This window comes from Dasypus novemcinctus, chromosome 14 (assembly GCF_030445035.2).
Source record: "Dasypus novemcinctus isolate mDasNov1 chromosome 14, mDasNov1.1.hap2, whole genome shotgun sequence".
NCBI lineage: Eukaryota > Metazoa > Chordata > Mammalia > Cingulata > Dasypodidae > Dasypus > Dasypus novemcinctus.
In genome coordinates, this window is record NC_080686.1 from 56,695,930 (window position 1) to 56,714,684 (window position 18,755).

Consider the following 18,755-nt stretch of genomic DNA (forward strand, 5'->3'; position numbering starts at 1 on the left):
GAATGTTACACTATCCTATCTATTAGTATGTGGCAGCATTTCCCAAAACATGTTCTGTGAAACATTTATCCTATAAGATGCTCCCAAGGGTTCCTTGAATGAATAAGTATGGGAAATGATGTGTACTCTATTTTTCCCTGCCCAAGACAAAAAGCAGTATCAAAAACTCAGAAGGTTTCCAGTGAATAAAAGTAATGGACTTCTATTGTTTGGGCCTGTCCACCATCCCTTCTCCCTTCCTTTAGTAACAACATTCAAGTTTTCCTTTGGGGAACCACTCCTCCCCACACACTCGTCCACCAACACATACACTAACACACACTCGCACACGCACACACACCTCCAGGCACCCCGGCCAAGTGTGGTATCCAAAGCAGTATTACAAACACACGAAAGATTATGGGAGCGGAGTGTCTCCCTTAGAGAAACTTTATTAACAGTCTATGTGTTCCTGCTACTGAAATCCCTGATTTTCAGATCCTGTCATTTCAGAGATTTAGTTGTTCAGCTTTTCCCTTAATTTCCATAAATTATCTAGAATCATTCTAATAATTTCATTTTCTCCCTTATCTTAGCCCAAATCAGTTTCTGTTGCTTGCAATCGATAAACTCTAGCTGATGCAAAAAACCTATTTCACTTTCTTTAACCTAATTTTCTCAGGATGTATTTGACCAGGGAATGTCCCCTTTTCACCAGAACTCACGTTAACCCCACAGAGAGCAAGGGTTCTAAAGAACATACTTTGGGAAAGCCTGGCATTGTGACTAGACTTTCAAGGATAAAAACCCGTGGTGGAGAAGGGCAAAGCTCTCACATAAAGTGTGGAAGAAACATACTTGGCCACTCATCTAGGGAAGGAAGATGCCTGGATCACAGGAACTGCAGAGAGCAGAGAAGGCCTCTGCTCCTCGGGGTCTTTGTATCAGGACCTCTAAGTGCCTGAACGGGGATTCTTAAGGGGAACCCTCTACCGGAAGCAGGAGGCTTTGAAAAGAAGCCTGGCAAGAAGCTCCAGAAGCTGTGCCCCTTGTGCACTCCAAGAGGCTGGGGGCTAAACACCTCTAACGTTAGAAATGAATATGTTTTCAAACAGAATTCAGGTTGCTTAGCAACCTTAGAAAGCAATAAGGGTATTAGGAAGAATTCAGCCTTCTGTTGGCTACTAAGGGAGTTGTGTCCAGCCTTCAGCCAGGGCTCTAGGCAGGGTGACTGGGCCCCTTTCCCAACCAGGACCGGAATAGTACTTAGACTGTCCAAGGAGAAGATAAGAAAGCAGAACAATGGAGAAAATTGTTCTCTTGCTAAACAGCCCCTCCCTGTTTGTAGAATTCCTCCTAGGACAACCTTGGAAGGCTCTTGGGGTTTGTTTTAATAATAACTGTTTTTAAAAACCTACTAAAAGTTCCTAAGCTTTCACCATGTCTGGGACCACATCAAACATTTTGTGCATTTTCCATTTTTTCTCTCTATCAATTCTGTGAAGTGGATCCTTTTTTTTTTTTTAATTCATTTACTCAGTTTCTCCATTTACATGAAAAAAAGTCTTAGAAAAATTAAGTTAATTGTAGCTGGGAATCGGTGGAGCCAGATTCAAACTCAGGTTACCCATCTCCAGATCCCACCGGCTTTGCCGCCATTCCATCCCCTTTCCAGCCTCCCTCTCACAGAGCTGCACAGCCTGTATCTTCTCTCTCAATCACAAAAGAGGAGGATTCTTTGTGTCCACTTCTGTCTTCTTTCCCATAATTACAATTATACCCGGAAGCATCTGTGAGATCTCAGAGTCCCATTTATCTGTTGGATGAAGCATTGTTCTGCCTAAAAGCAAGGGAATGGACTAGGTCACTATCAACCTGATTTTTTTATGACTCTTTAGCACCTAAAATAGCATTTCTCATTGCCCAGTCTGTATGAAGATGCTCAAAGACATGATAAAGGAAATCAAATTAAGAGCCCTGCTTTATTGCTGCCAGAGTAGATTGTGTTGGTATTTTCCTGACTGCTAATGTTTCTATTCTGGCTTTGTACATTCAAGGGGACAACGACCAAGGTCATTCCAATGTGGTGTCAGCAAAGTAGGTGAACACCTATATGCTGTAATCCAGAGAGTGAACAGGGGGCATTGGGGGGATGAGAGGTGCAATTACTCCAAAAGATCTTTTCCACACACCAGTGGGAAACAAAACAGATGTTCTCTCTCCACACTGTTGAAGGCAACTGATGTGCAAACAAGCCCTAATACAATTTCATATGTGCACAACACTTCAGTACACTTTTAGAGACTTAAATGACCCTTTAGAAATTACAAAACACTTTTTTTTTTGAGATACCAAGGGCTGGAAATTGACCTAGAACCTCATATGTGGGAAGCTGGCGCTCAGTCATCATATTTAACAGGATTTCCACACCTTCTGCACTGCCTTGTCCAGCCTCATGTCCCTACCTCACACCACCCCCTAAAAATTTACTACTTTCACGTACATCTGATTGAGTTTTTTTTTTTCAGTCAAATAAAAGCTGACCGACTGCTCAAGTGGCACTCCTCATTATTCTATTCCCTGCCCCTTTTCTGATATTCACACACTTATTCTTCCTTTGTGCTAATAAGGTACTCTTCCTTCAACATTCACATCCTGGGTTGGAATTCTTCCATCAGATATTTATTTTAAAATGTCTGCATCTATACCATAATTATTCCCTACTGTTAAATTCATCTGGTTTAAAAATATATATACTTATATACACACACACATATATATATGTATATACAGGTATGTATTTATAGGTATATAAATTTGCAAATCCCTCAAATTCCTTTCAACTCTAAAACTCTTTCAAATTACCCACAAGGAGGCCAGATTTCTCCAACTCAAACAACTGACCTGGGGTTTCTGGGTAATACCAGCAAGAGTACCCCTTAGTCCTGCTATATTTCCATGCCATGTTTCCATTTTTTCAAAAGCCTGACTGTAAGAGTGTAGCTAATCTACTTCAAATCATGTGGTTAAAAACTTCAGTAAAACAGAAGATGCAGGTCCACTTTTGGCTTATTTGACCACGATCCCAGCAAACAGAAATTACCACTAGTCTTGAGTTTAAGAAAGAGCGTGCACCTCTTGAATACTCAGTTGCCTTGTTTGGCACTGAAACACCTAAGACCTCTGACAGCATCCACATTTCTGGAAAATACATACCGAAAAGAGGAACAAGATGCTGTTTGAAGTAATTCTAGTTGCCAGGAAGTACATTTTAACCATGAGCTTTCCCTTCCTATCTCGCTCATCCCCCAACCCAGAAGTGCACACACGTGTGTACACACCTACACGTGCAAAGCCATTTGTGCAAACGGCATTCCTTTGCTGAACACCTCAGGGCCTTTTTTACCTAACTTTTTTCCCTGGCCACATTACAGGAAAAGCAGATGTATAACACTTACCATCTCATCTCCCTGGGAGTGAAGGCTGCACAGTTCCTGAGGGCGCAGGCGCGTTACCGCTGGCGGTGGTTTTCCAGGCATCTTCGCTGCCGCCTGACCGCGTGACCAGGCCCTTGGCTGACCGGGTCTCCCCTCTCCTGCTTCCTTTCTCTCACTCCCCTATCTTTCTGGACCGCTGTCTGGCTCTTGAGGGAATCGGGGCTTCATTTATTTGGAAGTGCTGCCAGTCCAAAGCCTCTCACACCGCCGGACAGGCGCACTAAGGTCAGTAAACGCGCCGAATGCACTTCCTGGGGCGGCTTCTCCCGTGAACGACTTCCGTCGCGGCCCGGGGCGTGATGCTCCGTCGCTGAGCGCTCACTGGTCTCTCGGCCGCGGGCCTCGCGCCTTTGGGTTGCTGCCAGGCTCTCCTGACACCGCTTTGACCTTGTCACACCCTGGTTTGGAAAGTTCCAGGAGCTCCCATGCCTTCTAAACCAAACCCAGACTTCTCAGCCTGGAACTCAGGGCGTGCTGCAGTGATCCCCAACTCACCTTCCCACTTTACTCCTCCTCTCAGACAGCAAGTTCAGCACTTTTCATTTAGTTCTCATGATAATCCTAGGAGGTGGGTATTATTACCTTTGTTTTTCAGATGAAGAAATAGAGGCTTGTGGAGGTTAGGTAACTTGCTCTAGTAAACCAATAAGTAAGATTTTGAAATGAGGTCTCACTGGTTTAACCACTTTACTAAACTTCCTACCAGAAAGCCCCTGCCCAAATTGGATTCTTCTCATTTTTCTAAACAGGTTTTCTACTTTCCAGCCTTTCCGTCTTTGCTCGTGCTCTTTTCTTTATATAGAACAACTTTTCCCTTTTTCTTCCTTTCCACCGACCTTACCCGTGGAAATCGGAAATCACAATTAGTCTTCAAGATTAAGCCACTTCCTCCAAGAACAGAGCCACGAAGGCGCTAGCTGAACAAGGAAGTCTTTCTCACCCAGGCTCCAACTGCCTTACTGCCCATGGCTCTGATGGCCCATTTTACCTTCCACATCATAGTCTGGTTTTGTTGTGCCCTTGTCTTCACCAACACCACACTTTCTGCTTAAATTTAACGTGCTTAAAGGTAAACCTGTCTTCACTCTCCTTGTATTCTCCACAGCACCTTGCACAAGCAGAAAGACTCCATAAATCTGGCCAAATGAATTAGACTCCCTCTTTCCCTCTATTGAATAATTCATATATTTGTAAACAAAAATGTAGGATGTTTAAAAGCCAGACTTTCTGCAAAGTTCCCTCTTCCCAAAATGAAATTTTTAAAAGTTGCTTTTCAATATCTAAAACAATCATTTTATAACACTGTTTCCTTCATCTGAATTTTATCTAATGGCAGCAAACGCAGTCCCTCCCAGATATAATTCTACAATTTCTTCATTTTCTCCCTATCTCCGATGGCATCTTCTCTGGCTTTTTGGGATAGTCAAATTTATTACTCTCAAGGTCTCTGAGGACAAGGGCAATGTCTTAGTCATCATGATACTCCCAGCAACCAGCAGTGCCTGGATGCCCAATATTGTTTGAAAAATGCATGAGTAAATGAAGGCATGAAGCTGCAATAGAGAAGTAGTTGTAGTTCTCCCTTGGATAATAACTTGTACTTTTGCAGGTCTCACATCATCCTCACCACAACCCTATGAGGTAGGTGTCTTATTATTCCCAAGTACAGACGGGAAAACTGAGACTGTGAGAAGATAAGGGGCTTACCTGATAAAACCAGATTCAGACCCAGGTCTGTCTCACTCCAGAACTATAATTCTTAACCAAAAAGCGTCTTGGGTTGGAATAACCACCTCACTGTCCTGCCCTGGGTGAAGCTGAGGGGGCCCTGGTAAGACAATCCTGAACACGCTCTTAAGCCTGGGATGCTTGGGATCTGTTGGCCATTTGTCTGGGAACATCTGAGGTAAGTGATGAAGAAGGTTGAATCTGTGAGAACAAGAATAGTGTGGATAAAGAATGTGTGTGACGTGTGGTTTGGGGTGTGTATGTCTGGGGTAGGGAGAGTGTGGGATGGGGGTGTGAGGGGACCTGGAGTATATGAGGTATGTGTGTGGTATGTGTGTGAATGTGGAGTGAGGGAGAGGGTGAGCTGGGGTGTGGGGCTGCGGAGTGTGTATGTGCTATGTGGGTGTGTGTGGTATGTGTGTAGTGGGTGTGTGGGGTGTGAAACTGGGTGTTGTGGAAGTGTGTTGTGTGTACGTAGTGGGGGGTGGGGAGGGGTGGGGAAGCTGCTTAGGGGCATGTGGTATGGTGTGGGGTGTGTGGATGTGTGGGGTGGAGGTGTGATGTGAAGGGCCGTGTGTGTATGTGAGCATGTATGCGGTGTGTTTGTGTTACACAGGGATGGAAAGGGCTGTGTGTCCATAGGAAACGGTATTGAATTCTAGAAAATGCAGATGACTAGAATGACTCCAGTCCTTGCCTACTTATCGTCTGAACAAATTTGTCCCTTCAAAGGGACAAGTCTCTTATCCCTCTGAAGTTGTTTGCTATAAAGTGGCCTGTCAACTTCATGTGGCCTTTGGGAAGAACCGTTAAATTCAAGGAGAAATAGTTGTGTTTCTATGTTCAATATATGCAAGGCACTGCACTGAAGAGTAGAGGAATCAAGAGGAAAATAAGTCGTGGTCCCTCACTTGAAGGAGTTTCCATTTGAAAGGGGAGAGAGGCATACGAACTATGCTAGTTTATACAGAATGGAGGGTGTGAAACAAGGACAACTAACATCTATTGAGTTCTTAATATATGGCAGATACAAAAGACTTGAGTCTCATAACCACCTTACAATGTAAGTACTATAATCAGCTCTCTACTTGGGGGCAGGAGCCAAGTAAACAGCAGACAAAAACCCAAAACTCTGCTTCCGTAGGCAATGTGGAAGACAACATGGTGGTCTCTGTCAGCGTGTGCCTGCTCCTTAGAAAGACAGGGACGCAGGTGTGGCAGACAGGGCAGGTAGTGGCAGAGAGGGTCTGCGAGGGAGCACTGGGAAGTCCCACTCCAGAGAAAAGGGTTGCACGTGCTGTTGGCGAGATGCCACGCGATTAAGGTCGACCTTCATTAAGGTCAGAGAGGGGGATCTGGTTAAAGCCTTGCCTGACTCAATCTCAGGCTGCAGATCACCAGTTGCCGTTTTTTTCCTGTAATCTTTTATAATTTCCTCTAATGCTTTCGTCACGCTTGAGACCATGAGACTTCAGGGAGCAAAGCTGGGCCCATCTGTTCCATCAGGAATTTGCCAGACCAATATAAAAGATGAATCTGGCTTTTTCTATAACTCCTTTAGATGACCCCCAATATTTCCCAACTGTATCAGCCAAAAATAATTTTGTGTTACTGTAAATCACAGTTCCAAAGGATAAGATATAGGGGATAATCTTTAAAACAGATAATGACTGGGTTTCTGCTAATGGAAAAAAGATATTTTAGGTATCTCTCTTTAGAATGTGCTTGTTCAAAAGCTATATAAAAATAATCATAATAAACTTGTTTGGTGAGGAATAATGTTTAAGAATGCTTTTTTTTCCCCCAAAGATTTTATTTCTTTTTTTATAAGACATACAGGTAAAAAATTGCATATTATGAAAAAGATAGAAAATGGTAATAAAATGGACATTTTCCTGTTAAGAAATATGTTCATAAATATACTTTATCAAATGTTAAAATGGTTATTTTGCAAAATAATAATAAATAGAGCTGTGGTATGCAAGGGTCAAACAAAATTACTGGAAATATTTGTTATATGGTTTATAAAAATTCAGACCATTAAAATTTTTTGTATTCAGATTCTTAAAATATGTTTATGATGGCTCTATAATTTCAAAAATAAAGAAACATAAAAGGTGGTTTGACTAAGTAGAATTTGATTGATAAAATAATTTTCTCCTAAATAAAAAAAACTGTAAAAGACACATAAGATAAAATTTTTGAATCCATAAGTTGTAAATATATCAGTTCCCAGTTCTGTAAATCTCTGGATTCCTAACTGTGGGTATTGAATAAAAGCTGTTTGCTAAGCTTTAGTTTCCAGCAAGGTCCATCATTTCTTTTCACAGTTTTGTGGAGCAATAATGGTCATGATCATGATGAGCCCAGTTCTGTGAGTCTAGCTCCATGGCATATAAGATACATAGAAAGTTCTCTCTCCCTTGAATAAACCCTTCCACAGCTTTCCTGTATTTGCTTATGATCCCCTGGCCTCAAAATCACATATCAGAACACTGGGCAAAATTTTAATAATGAAAAGTTCTCATTCCAGGCATTCTCTTGTAGGCTTCAATTTTCTACTATCCAAAGGAGAGAGAAAACACATGTGAACACCAAACACGTCCTCTATTGAGTGTTAAGTGTTCTAGTAGCAAGGGCAAGGCTTTTCCTGTGAATAAATACAGACTCTACAAAGATCATTCATTCCCCATGCATTATGTTGCCCATGAGGCTAACTCGTTAATTCCCAGCTGCAACGGGGGAAGCCATATCTAACAACACTTAAGTATCCAATCTAATATAGATTATTGGTCCAAATGGCCTTCAGCGATGTCCAGGGGGACATCTGGGTGACTCTGGGCACCTAGAGCACAGAGAGGTCATGGCAGGACTTGGACTTGAGCTTGAAGGCCATATTCTTGTTGTTTTTGGCCACGATCTTGCCCCAGAAGCGCCTGGCTTTCCTGGGGATGCTCTCCCTCCTTTTCTGGTAGGCCAGCCGCCGCTCATTCTTCTCCTTGCTGTCCCGCCGCAGGCGCACCTGCCGCACAATGCCCTCAAACAGCTCCTTCACGTTGTGCTGGACAGCCGCGGAGGTCTCGATGAACTTGCAGTCAAACACCACAGCACATGCTCTCCCTTCTGGTAAGGAAAGGAGGGGAGGAGAAAGTTAGAGGGGCTACAAAGTATTATCTCTCAGCATACACAGCCCGCTGGAGACTCCTGGTTTAAAATTGTCCTCAAGGTCCTCTGTCAGTCATATCTGCAATGGATAGTGGAGGCCACGTGTCCTCCCAGGGCATAAATAGAAGCAAAGAGTTTCACCAAGGGATCCGTGGAAATCCAATTGCATCAAATTAATACAGATTATAAGAGTCAAAGCCATAGCTTTAATTATAACTGACTCACTATGTGCCAGGAACTAGGTTAAGTGCTTTATAAACATTTTTAATGCTTAAAACAACCTACAAACAACATTATTATCCCTATAAGATAAAGGAAGAAACTGATGGAAGTCTTTTAAACATTTGAGAGGGAGTTCACACAGCATGCAAGTGGCAGATATGAATCCAGGCCTGCTTTACTCTCAAGCCCATATTCTTAACTCTACTTCCTAACTTGGGTTTCCTGAACTTAACATTAGAATTCTATTACTTGGATTCTCCCTCTTTAAAAAAAAAAAAAAAAGGTGTAATGAAATATTTTGAAAAAAAAATTGAGAATTGTACAAATACATGCTAGAGTTACAGAAAACTATACAAACAGGCTTTTCTGGAACAGTCTCAATTCTAAATATTTTATCGTGTTTGAAGGCCATGTGTTCAAGTTTTTGTTTGGAAAGAGTGTCCTAATAGTAAGACATTCCAAACTAGTTGTGTACATTTATATTGAATGGGTTTTTCCCTCCTAAGCAGAAATACAATATTTTCTTTTTCATGACTATACTAGGACCAAAACCTCTATTAGGCCAACAATCTCAAGGGCTATAAAAGCACTTCGGTGTTCCTTCAGCAATCATGAATTACCCATACATTAATTATGAAGACGTGTATGTGATACCATTCAGACCAAAGCCTTGACTGGAATTCAGGACAGGGGTGGCCTTCTTTCTTGCGGACACATAGACCAGACTACCAGCCAGAGTATAATATTTATTCCCAATGAAACTTTCTCACAGGTCCCTTAAATCAGAAATCCCCATCCTTGTTGCACAAAGATGCTACTTGCACTTCCCTGAACTTTCAGGATCTCCCTGGAGAATAAGGACAAGGAGACGCAGCTGGGGGGGGGGGGGGGGGGCGGGGTGCTGCCAATAAGCTTGGAATCCTATAAAGGAATTCCAGAAAACTCCCTGGAAAGCAGGAACTGGATCCTACAGATAGGCCAGATGGAGGAGGGAACAGTAACCAGTATGGAGATGATCCACTGGGAAGGCAGTAGTCCTAGAGGTAAACGTAAAACTCCATGTAGCATTTTAATGAGTACCTGGTTCGAGCCCCATGAAAGAGGAGGGTACTAGCACTTTGGGGAAGGAAAAGCATGTGACCCAGAGAATGTTTCCATGGCACTGGCCTCACTCTTACCTGATACAGACACTTCTCGACACCGTACCAGGTCACTTTTGTTGCCAACCAAGATTATAGGAATGTCCTCTGTCTGCCGGGCCCTGCGCAGCTGGATTCGCAGCTCAGATGCCTTCTCGAAGCTCGCTCGGTCAGTGATGGAGTAGACAATCAGGTAAGCATCCCCGACTTGCATGCAGTGGTCTTGGAGCCACTCATTCTCTCCCTAAAGAAATGAGAAGATTTTCCAGGAGCTCAGGTTGGCCTAGTAAATGAGGCATGCTTTTGAAAAGAAACAATATGTTCACCCTCAAGTATCCTTGCTGATAAGAGAAAGGAAGAGAACTGCTCCAGACTCCCCAAAATGTATCCATCTTCACTGCTTACTAGATGTCTAGTACTATATGGTAGCCCATATAGTACTTGTACAAAAATGATTTGTTTCTGATTTCCCCTACAGCTTCGGTTGATAATAATGCAACTATTCTGCCAAATAACATTTCCAATTTCTATCTTAACTACCAAAAAGGAGCCCTTTCTGACTTCCCAAAACTCCCTTTTGCTTTTCCTACATGATAAAACTTAAGAGTTTTCAATAAATAGAAAGTCTAGAATATATGCTCTAAAGTCCCAAATCTTTAAAAAGCAAATGTTGAAGACTGCTACTGAGATTGTCAACTTCAAAGAAGATAGTTTCACATAGTTTAAAATAATGGCCCATATTTGTTTACTTCCCCTAAATCAAATACACTTTTTTTGTATATTTGAACAGAACTAAGGGCAAATCACTGCAATTTGCTTGTCATTCAGAACTCATCTGTGAATGACCTATTCTTTTGAACAGCCTCATTCTTCAGAAGTAAATGCTTTTAATCAAGTAAGTGTGCCCACTTCATCTAGAACAAAAGCTTTATACGGCAAGGTCACACTTCCATCAAAGGGCCTGTTGGAAAGCAAGCCTGAAGCAATTCGCAGAGAGCTATGGGTTCTGCATACCTTATTTTCCCATATGTCCAGAAGTATAATTGTTGCACTTTCTCCATCAACAATCAGGGTTCGCTCATATGTATCTTCTAGAAAAGAAAGACAAGTGATATTGGAGTCAGGCAAATATGCACACTTTTATATGAGGATCATGAAGAAAATTGTGCTAGACAATATTTATTAAATATGCAATTAATTTTGTAAATATACAGATATTCACAAAGTTAAATGACCTTTTTTATCACCTTAAACAGCATTCTACATACATCCTTCCATTACTTACTAAGCTGCACACCTACATCTTCTACCTGAATCACAAACCACCTGAAGTGAAAAGCATTCACTTTCATCATTCCTGGACATTTTATATAGCAAAACCAGTTATGAGAGAATAAACTCACAGCTTTTCACTTAAATTCAATGGATGATTCTATAAGAAAAAATTAGCTGTCCAGTGAAACTCAAAACTGTTGCCATAAGCCTCACATGGGAAATTCATCCCTCCATTGTACCCTTCAGTGGGGTGATTACTGATCAGTCACTGATAACCTTACAAGCTTTGAGCTCAGAGACATTCCTCCCTTTTGGAGAAGTGCAAGAAAAAAATCTTGAGATAATCCTTGTTTTGGTAGAAGTTTTCCTTCTTGAAAAAAGCGGAGCTTGTTTTTCCATTTGAGTACAGCAGAAGCACAGCCTCCAACTCTACTTGGTAATGGAAACTTTCCTCCCTGCTCTACCCAGACTGAGTGTAGATGTAAGGTGAATGCAGTACAATGAGCCAAAGCAGCTCCCACCCAGAAAAATCAGTGAGGGGACAGGAAGTACTGGGATTTTTGCAGGAGAGATTCCTATCAACATTATAGAATTGTGCCCACCCCACTCTCTCCATTTTCACAATGAGGTTTCCTGTTTCGAATTTCAGCATTAGAAAATTATGATTTTTATCACTTTTCTTACTATTCATTTTACTTGGAATCTCTTGGCTCAGATATCTGCCAGACTTGCTGCCTAGCCTCCTTCTGGGTGAGGTGTCTCTTGACCTTCTATTTAAAATTGAGACACCTCTGCTCCAATATTTCTACCCCTTCCCCTGCTTTATTTTTCTTCATTGAGCTTATTGCCATCCAACATGCAATACAGTTAACTTATTTCATTATTTTCTTTCCCTCCTACTCCCTAGTGTGTTAAGACAGAGATGTGCATCTGTGTTGTTCACTGCTATATCCCCCTAGTCCAGAATAGTGCCCCATACACTGTAAGGGCTTAATAAATATTGATTGAATGAATGAATGAGTGAATGAATGATAATAAATCATAGTGGCTTTTAGCACAAGCAAACTTGAATTTTAATCTTATTAACTATGTGGCTTTGGGTCACTTAAGCTCTCTGAGCCTCAGTTTCTTCGTCTGTGAAATGGGGTTGATAATAGTACCCACCAATTAGAGCTGTGTGACCGTTTCATCTATTAAGCATAGGCACAAAGTAGAAACTCAAAACATGTTACCACTTGTTCAGAAGGAGGAAGATGGTTCTTGCCATCCTTGGCATTTCCTCCTACAGGTAAATCCTAGTCTGAGTGCTATACTGGTTTGGAGGGGAAAAAGTGCTATGTTGGGAGAACCAGGCATTTCTTGCTTCATAAAAATGAGGGGCTTCAGAAAGCAATGCTCCTGTTTTAATGTTTCTTCATCTAAGAACTGGAATCAGTAGAGAGGAAGGAAAGAAAAAGTGGGCAAATGAGAAGAAAGCTAACAGCAGGTGACTCTGTCTGTTTTTCCACCTCTAAAATGTCATTCTTCTAATCAACGCAATTGTTTCCCACTGGTTGGATTAAAGACCTGTTAAGCCCATCATGTCTGCCGCGTCCACAACACACAGAGTGGATGGGATCCTGGTGGGATGCGCAGTGGGTGTGGACCCGGAGGGAAGGGCCTCATGAGCTCAACATGCAAACTGATGGAGCCGCATGCAAATCAGCAGAGCCAGCAGCACAGATCCCAGGGGTGACCGCCCCTTATTACCATGCCTTTTATCTTTTCTCTAAAACCCTTCCCTACGCTCAGAAACTCAAGTCAATGAAGCACTGTCTCTGCCCTCAGCCCACCACCACTCACCACCCAAAAGCAGGTAGAAAGACAGTGACAAGCAACTTGCTTGACCGCCAAGCAGCTCAAATGGAAACACACCATATGCCAATAGCTGAAGAAAAAAGCAAACTCAAACTTTCTCTTGGCTTAAGGGAAATCAAAACAAGTCTAGAGAAAAAGTGGACTGAGGATTACAGCCATGAAAGTAAAGCCAAAATGCTCTGCCATTCTGGAATTTTGTCTGGCCTCACCCCTCCCTGCAAACCCACACTACATCTCACCCTGCTTCGTGTGGGTGCTCTAGCGCCCAGGTTTATATATCACCTCTGGCAGTGCCAGAGGTGCCCCAAGGAGTCTTGGAAACACACAATGCACCCTGTTGACAGCCTTTAGCTAACCGGGGTGTCTGAGTGTAATCAGAGCTCTAGATTTCTCTTCCTCCCTTAGTCACCTTTTCAAGTACTAATCAGGCGAGGAGAAGGGATAAGAAACTCTAAAAGAGCTCTTTAACAGTTGCTCTGGATTGAAGTACGTGGAGAAGGGGGAGGCTTTCGGTAGCCTGGGGCTGGGGCAGCCCTCAATTCTGTTCTGCTCTAAGTGAAAGCTGGGGTTGTAGTAAGAGAGACACCCTGACATGGTAGAGGGATGCTCTAGGGGTAGGGGTTGTGGTCAGGAGCCATTTTCCCCAGACTACTGCACCTCTGCTTGTCTTTGCTTATTTGATCCCTGATCCCTCTTGGGCCAGGAACCCCCAGTTCAAGTCTGGCTCAAGGACTGTGTGTGGAACCCATATAGGAGTCTCACATGCTGGGACCAACTCCTGCAGTCCCTCAAAAGTTCTGTACCCCCATCCCTCCCCACCAAACCTTTAACTGCTTTCAGCATCCATAGCTCAAGGAATCCCAGGGAGCCCTGGAAGGAGCAGCTCTAAGAATACTGTCCTCTAGTGACTTGTATCTCCTCTGCACATCTCAAGGACCCCAGCCAAGAAGGACCACAATGCTTGGGGACCACAGCAGTGAAACTGACAGTTTTGAGAGGTAAGCACATGGAAAGAAAATGGTAGATTCAGAATCAGCTCTAACTGATGTTTATTCCATACTTACTATGCACCAGGCACAATATTGCATGCTTATTATATAATACCTATCTCCTTTAATCCGCATAATACCTTAAAAGGTAGGGATTATCCCTATTTTCTAATGAGGGAGCTTGAGGAGGTTATGTTGAGTGCCCAGCTAAGTCAGTGTCAGAGCTGGGGTCCAAACCCACATCATCCAACTTACAGGCCAGTCCATCTCCTCCCTTGATTGATAGTTAGTGTATATCTGATCTCCAGTGCATACTTGGAGCATGTTGAAGGAAGAGTTTCATGCATCTTTATATATCTCTTAGTGCCTCACCAAGTTCCATGGTAGATGTTCAGTAATTGTTTAGGAATGAATGAATGAATGAATGAATGAATTGCATTAAGTGTATACCACAGAGTCATATGATTATTACAATATAATTTTAACAGTATCCATCTTTATTAGTAGAAATGATTAGAATATTCTGTAATTTTTTTTTCTTTTGGCTAATCCCAAAAAGGAACAATATAGGGACATGCTTTGGAAAAGTTAAACCTTCCTCTGTGGAAACATAAAGCCAACTAACGATTCCAATAGTCACCTACAGAAGCAATCCTAGATGGTATAAATCAAGTACTCAGATAGAACACATTAGATTGGATGGGTTTCTAGAGAAGTTTCTCACTGTCAAAGATACTCTGAAGAGCTAAGGTAGGGATTCCATCTATCTATCTATCTATCTATCTATCTATCTATCTATCTATCTATCTATCTACCTACCTACCTACCTACCTACCTATCTACCTACCTATTTGTCTATCTCTGATAAACAGAGGTTTCCCAAACATAGAAGCCTGTCTTCCCAAATTCCAGGTATGAATTGGTCTTCTCAATACTCTATGCCTATGGGAATACTACCCTCTGGATAGACACCATTCCATTCTAATCCACAAACATTTCTGAAAGTCTCCTATCCACCAATGTTTTCAATTTCTCCCTTTGGAAAAAAACAAACAAAACCTTTGGGTTGATCTCTTCCTTATCTCAGTCCCCAAGCACCTTTATTGTCCCTTTTCAAGGTATTAAATTTTACCCTGTCCTGACTCATAGCCACTGATACTCAACGGCTTTCCAACCAGTGGCCATATCTCATCCAACCCTGTGGATCTCAGAGCCTGGCCCAGAGCCAAGTATATGGCTGATGCCCAAGCATATGTGCCATAGGACTTAACAGCATTTGGGAACTAGATCCCAGGGTCACTTCACATAGTAAAAGAACACAGGACTTCACATCAACCACAACTAGGTTGGAATCCTGGTTGTACCATGTACTAGCTTTTTTACCCTGGCAAAATCACTTTACTTTGTAAGCCTCCATTTCTTCACCTGTAAAATAAGGATATTAATACCAAATTAGTTCAACTTTTGTAAATATTATCAAAAATTTGTGTGGGAAGTACTTAGAAGAGTGCTGGCACATAGCAGGTGCATCAATAAATAGCAGAAAGTGAAAAGGACTGAACTAAGAATCCAAAGTCCTGAGTTTTCATCACAGCTTCACCAATAAGTCTCTTGGTCTCTCTGAGACTCACTTTACTCATATGAGCACAGGAATTTTGTGAAAATAACAACCAAAAAAAGCAATAGCAAATGTAAGGCACCCAATAAAGAGTCTCTGCCATAGCACACGCTCTTTCTACATGCTAATTCCTTCCTCCCTTTCTTCTTTCTTCACAACAGCCACCTATCAACTTTTTCAAAGAAAGAAAGGGTCCATTGTGCAATACTGGCCCCAGTTCTCCCTTGATTCTTGGTTTAGCCATTGTTCCTGAGATCTCAGTAGTGAGGAGAGAATCTGTGTCACATCAGTGACTCATCACTTATAGCACAGTTCCTGAGCTGCCTCATGATGTGGTGAACTCCCTGACACTGGAGATAGTCAAGAAGAATAAAACGTTTAGTTCAAATGGGCTGTTCATAGTGGGGAGGAGGATTCATGTGCATCAAGTGGAGGGTAGAACTGAGTCATCATGAAGGTGTCTACCTACTCTGAGAGCCTGTGATTCAGTTGTGAGTCTGCAACTTGGGCAAGCAATGTACTGTTCTTCCTTCATTTCTATAGCTGCAAATAGGGACATGTAGCTAACCTGGTCATGCATGACAAAGTCTCTGAAATTGTGGCTAAAAGACACTGTATGAATACCACTGGCTTTTAGGATTTGCATCTTACTTCCCAGAATGTAAGGCAGTGCTTTACACAGAGTTAAGGAATGCATCTACTTATGAAATGATGTCACCTCAAATTAGTTTTGGAAATAGGCAAGTCTTAAATATTTTAAATGAGATTATACAAGAAAAATTGTTTTGAAAAGTTATAAGACTTTTATAAAGTATTTATATCATGATACTACAAATATTTTTAAAACTGCAGTATTTCAAGTACAGATTGTGACCCGCTTCAACACCAAAAGACTCTAATATTGGCAGAAAAGAAGTTGATGGATCCGTCCTAACAGCTTTTCAAATTGGTTTGGTTTTAGGTATAATCATGGAAACAAGGCTGTGCCTGTACTTAAGAGCTCTCCGAGCAAGGTGCCCTTCAGGCTAAGTCATGCAGAGCTCTCACCCTCGCCACAGTCACCTTCTTCCGAGGGATGCAGAGAACTTTTCAAAATGAACCCTTGGAGGGAGAACTGAGACAAGAAGAGGGAGAGGATGAGGTCCAGGTAAGAGCCAGCAAAAGCCAGTGGGATCTCGACTCTCTGGCTCTGGCCTCTTTAATCAGAATTCCCCAATTCCTCTTAAGTTGGAAGACAAGAAATTCCCTTTCTGGCCCAGATCCAGCAGATTTTGCTCCTTTTCTATGAGCATTTTCATTTCCTTGCCCCAAGGACCTTGCCAGGACTCTTCTGGCGACTCAGCTCTCCCAGCCAGAGCCAAGAATCCCAGTTCCCGGCTCTGCGGCTCAGTGACCCACCCGCTCACTCTTTCTGCTCAGTCTCTCTGACCACTGCTGATGGACAGAAGCCCGTGGGGCTGAGCCACCTACCTCCCAGGACCTCGCAGTCGCTGTCCATGCTGTCGTGCACGCCCGCAAAGATGTTGGCCAGAGTGGACTTGCCCACCCCCTGCTCCCCAATGAGCACCACCCGGTAGTAGGTGTTCCCTGACTCCGAGGAGATGACTGAGTCCGTGGAGTCGGAGGACCAGCTCCGGCGGCAGGGGTCCTCGGGGGCGGCAGGGTGCCGGCTGCGGTGGCTGTGCTGGTGGGGCTCTTTCTGGACCATCAGATGCCTGCCATCAGCGGGGATGCTCCAGCGCTGCTGCTGCGGCTGCATGGCCACGGTGCCCTGGCGCATGGTGACATTATTCAGAGTCATCGCTGGGTCCTGGGGAGCAAAGTGGCCAAGAGGCCAGTCTTGGTAAGCATGAGCGAGAGCTCAGGGGGCTCAAACACATGGTCAGTCGAAGGTGACATTTTATTAGAGGGGGTGGGAAGTGAGCATACCTGATATAAGGAATACCAACGAAGCAGCCCCAAACCCCAAACAAGCCAGGCCTTCAACCCAGCACGCACACACGCGCGCGTACGCACATACACACACTCCCCACACTGTTGGTGCCCAGCTCCTCATGGAGGCTTCCTAGACTGTTAAATGTGCAAAGAGAAAAAAAAAGTACCGTTAACAGCACCCACTGCCCACCAGCTTCCTCCATCCTCAGAGCAACCTCAGAATCCCCACTCAGAGCTGGCCCAGCAGCAGCGAGAAGGAATCAGCCTCCAGAGATGGCTTGAAAAGCAACCAGTTAACGCAGCAGGGGACCAGCTGGCCAGGTTAGCTGCTCTTGTCTAAACATGGCTCTTAATTGCACCACCTCCAGCAGGCTTTTGTGCCTTGGTGGGAAACACGTGGCAATGACATCACTCCCCCTGGCTGGACTGGCCATGCACTTATTGGAACTTCCATGTTTAGTAAAGTTGCCTCGATGCTCTCCAGCTGCCTGACTAGGCTATTATTTGGGGCAAAAAAAAAAAGAATTTCTGTGCGAGGTTTATGCCTCAGCTCTGCCCCCGCGCACAGAAATCAGCCCCAAGCCTCCTCGTCCCCACATGGAAATGACCTGGCCACGTTCAGACCTATCAAACTGCATTGAAAGTGCTTCACTCTTATTAATCCAGGTCCACTCTGAGAGTTCCTTAATTCAACTTAGATTTCCACCTTTCGGAAGTCCAAAGACTCCTAAATGACGGCGCAATAACTTCGCCACAACTTTCCCTTTGCAAGACTCCTCCCCGCGGCACAGAGGTCTGCTCTCCCTGGCAGCTGGAGATAAACTAGTGGCATGTACACTGTCATCGGGAGACCCACGCACACACTCCACGCCCCAGCTCCCCGGCCACTAAACCGGACGGCGGGCCGGTGCTTAACCCCTCAAAGGAGCGCCTTAGTTGACAGACTTGCAGTCACACAACAAAAGCAAGAAGAATCACCGGGCGCTGCCAGCTGTAGGAGGAGGTGAGGCTCCCCCCGACTGGAGCTAAGGAACCTGCTGGAAAGAAACAGCCCCCTTTGCACCTTAAAGTCTGCCCCCGGCCAGAACACCCCGGCGCAGACGGCGGCGGGTCTCCCCTCCACCTTGGAGGCAGTCCTGCGCTCGGGACCGCCCCCGTGCTCCCCCCAGCCCCCCTGCGGCGCAGGGAGCGCCCCCTTACTGGGCACGGCCGGCCGGCCGGGTGGGCGTCGCAGTGCCGGGCGTCCGTGCGCGCTGCGGTCCCGGGCCCGCGCGCTGGCTGCTCGCGCCGGCTGCTCGCGCCGTGCCCGCGCTCCGCCGCCCGCGCTCCGCCGCCCGCCGCCCGCCGCCCG

General features: G+C 44.1%; 2 protein-coding genes across 4 annotated transcripts in view; both read right to left on the reverse strand.

Annotated features, from left to right (window-relative positions):
* CDH17 (cadherin 17) overlaps nt 1-3,704 on the reverse strand; it is a 104,125-nt gene extending 100,421 nt beyond the window's left edge. Inside the window, exon 1 of one of the 2 annotated variants that reach the window (XM_058275724.2) lies at nt 3,438-3,704. The gene's annotated coding sequence lies outside the window, so the exon portion shown is untranslated. The remainder of the gene's footprint in view (nt 1-3,437) is intronic. The other variant, XM_058275727.2, reaches the window with a different exon arrangement.
* Nucleotides 3,705-6,980: 3,276 nt separating this feature from the next.
* GEM (GTP binding protein overexpressed in skeletal muscle) lies at nt 6,981-18,725 on the reverse strand. 2 transcript variants are annotated; one of them, XM_058275729.2, is made up of 5 exons: nt 18,605-18,725; nt 16,940-17,279; nt 10,745-10,821; nt 9,770-9,974; nt 6,981-8,327 (listed from the first exon to the last, which is right to left on the reverse strand). In XM_058275729.2, exons 2-5 carry the CDS (start codon nt 17,268-17,270, stop codon nt 8,050-8,052), a joined length of 891 nt encoding a protein of 296 aa, XP_058131712.1. In that variant the 5' UTR covers nt 17,271-17,279; nt 18,605-18,725; the 3' UTR covers nt 6,981-8,049. The 2 variants fall into 2 exon arrangements, with proteins under 2 accessions (XP_058131712.1, XP_004474769.2); XM_004474712.5 differs by lacking the exon at nt 18,605-18,725 and adding an exon at nt 17,572-18,449.
* Between the last annotated feature and the right edge of the window lie 30 nt (nt 18,726-18,755).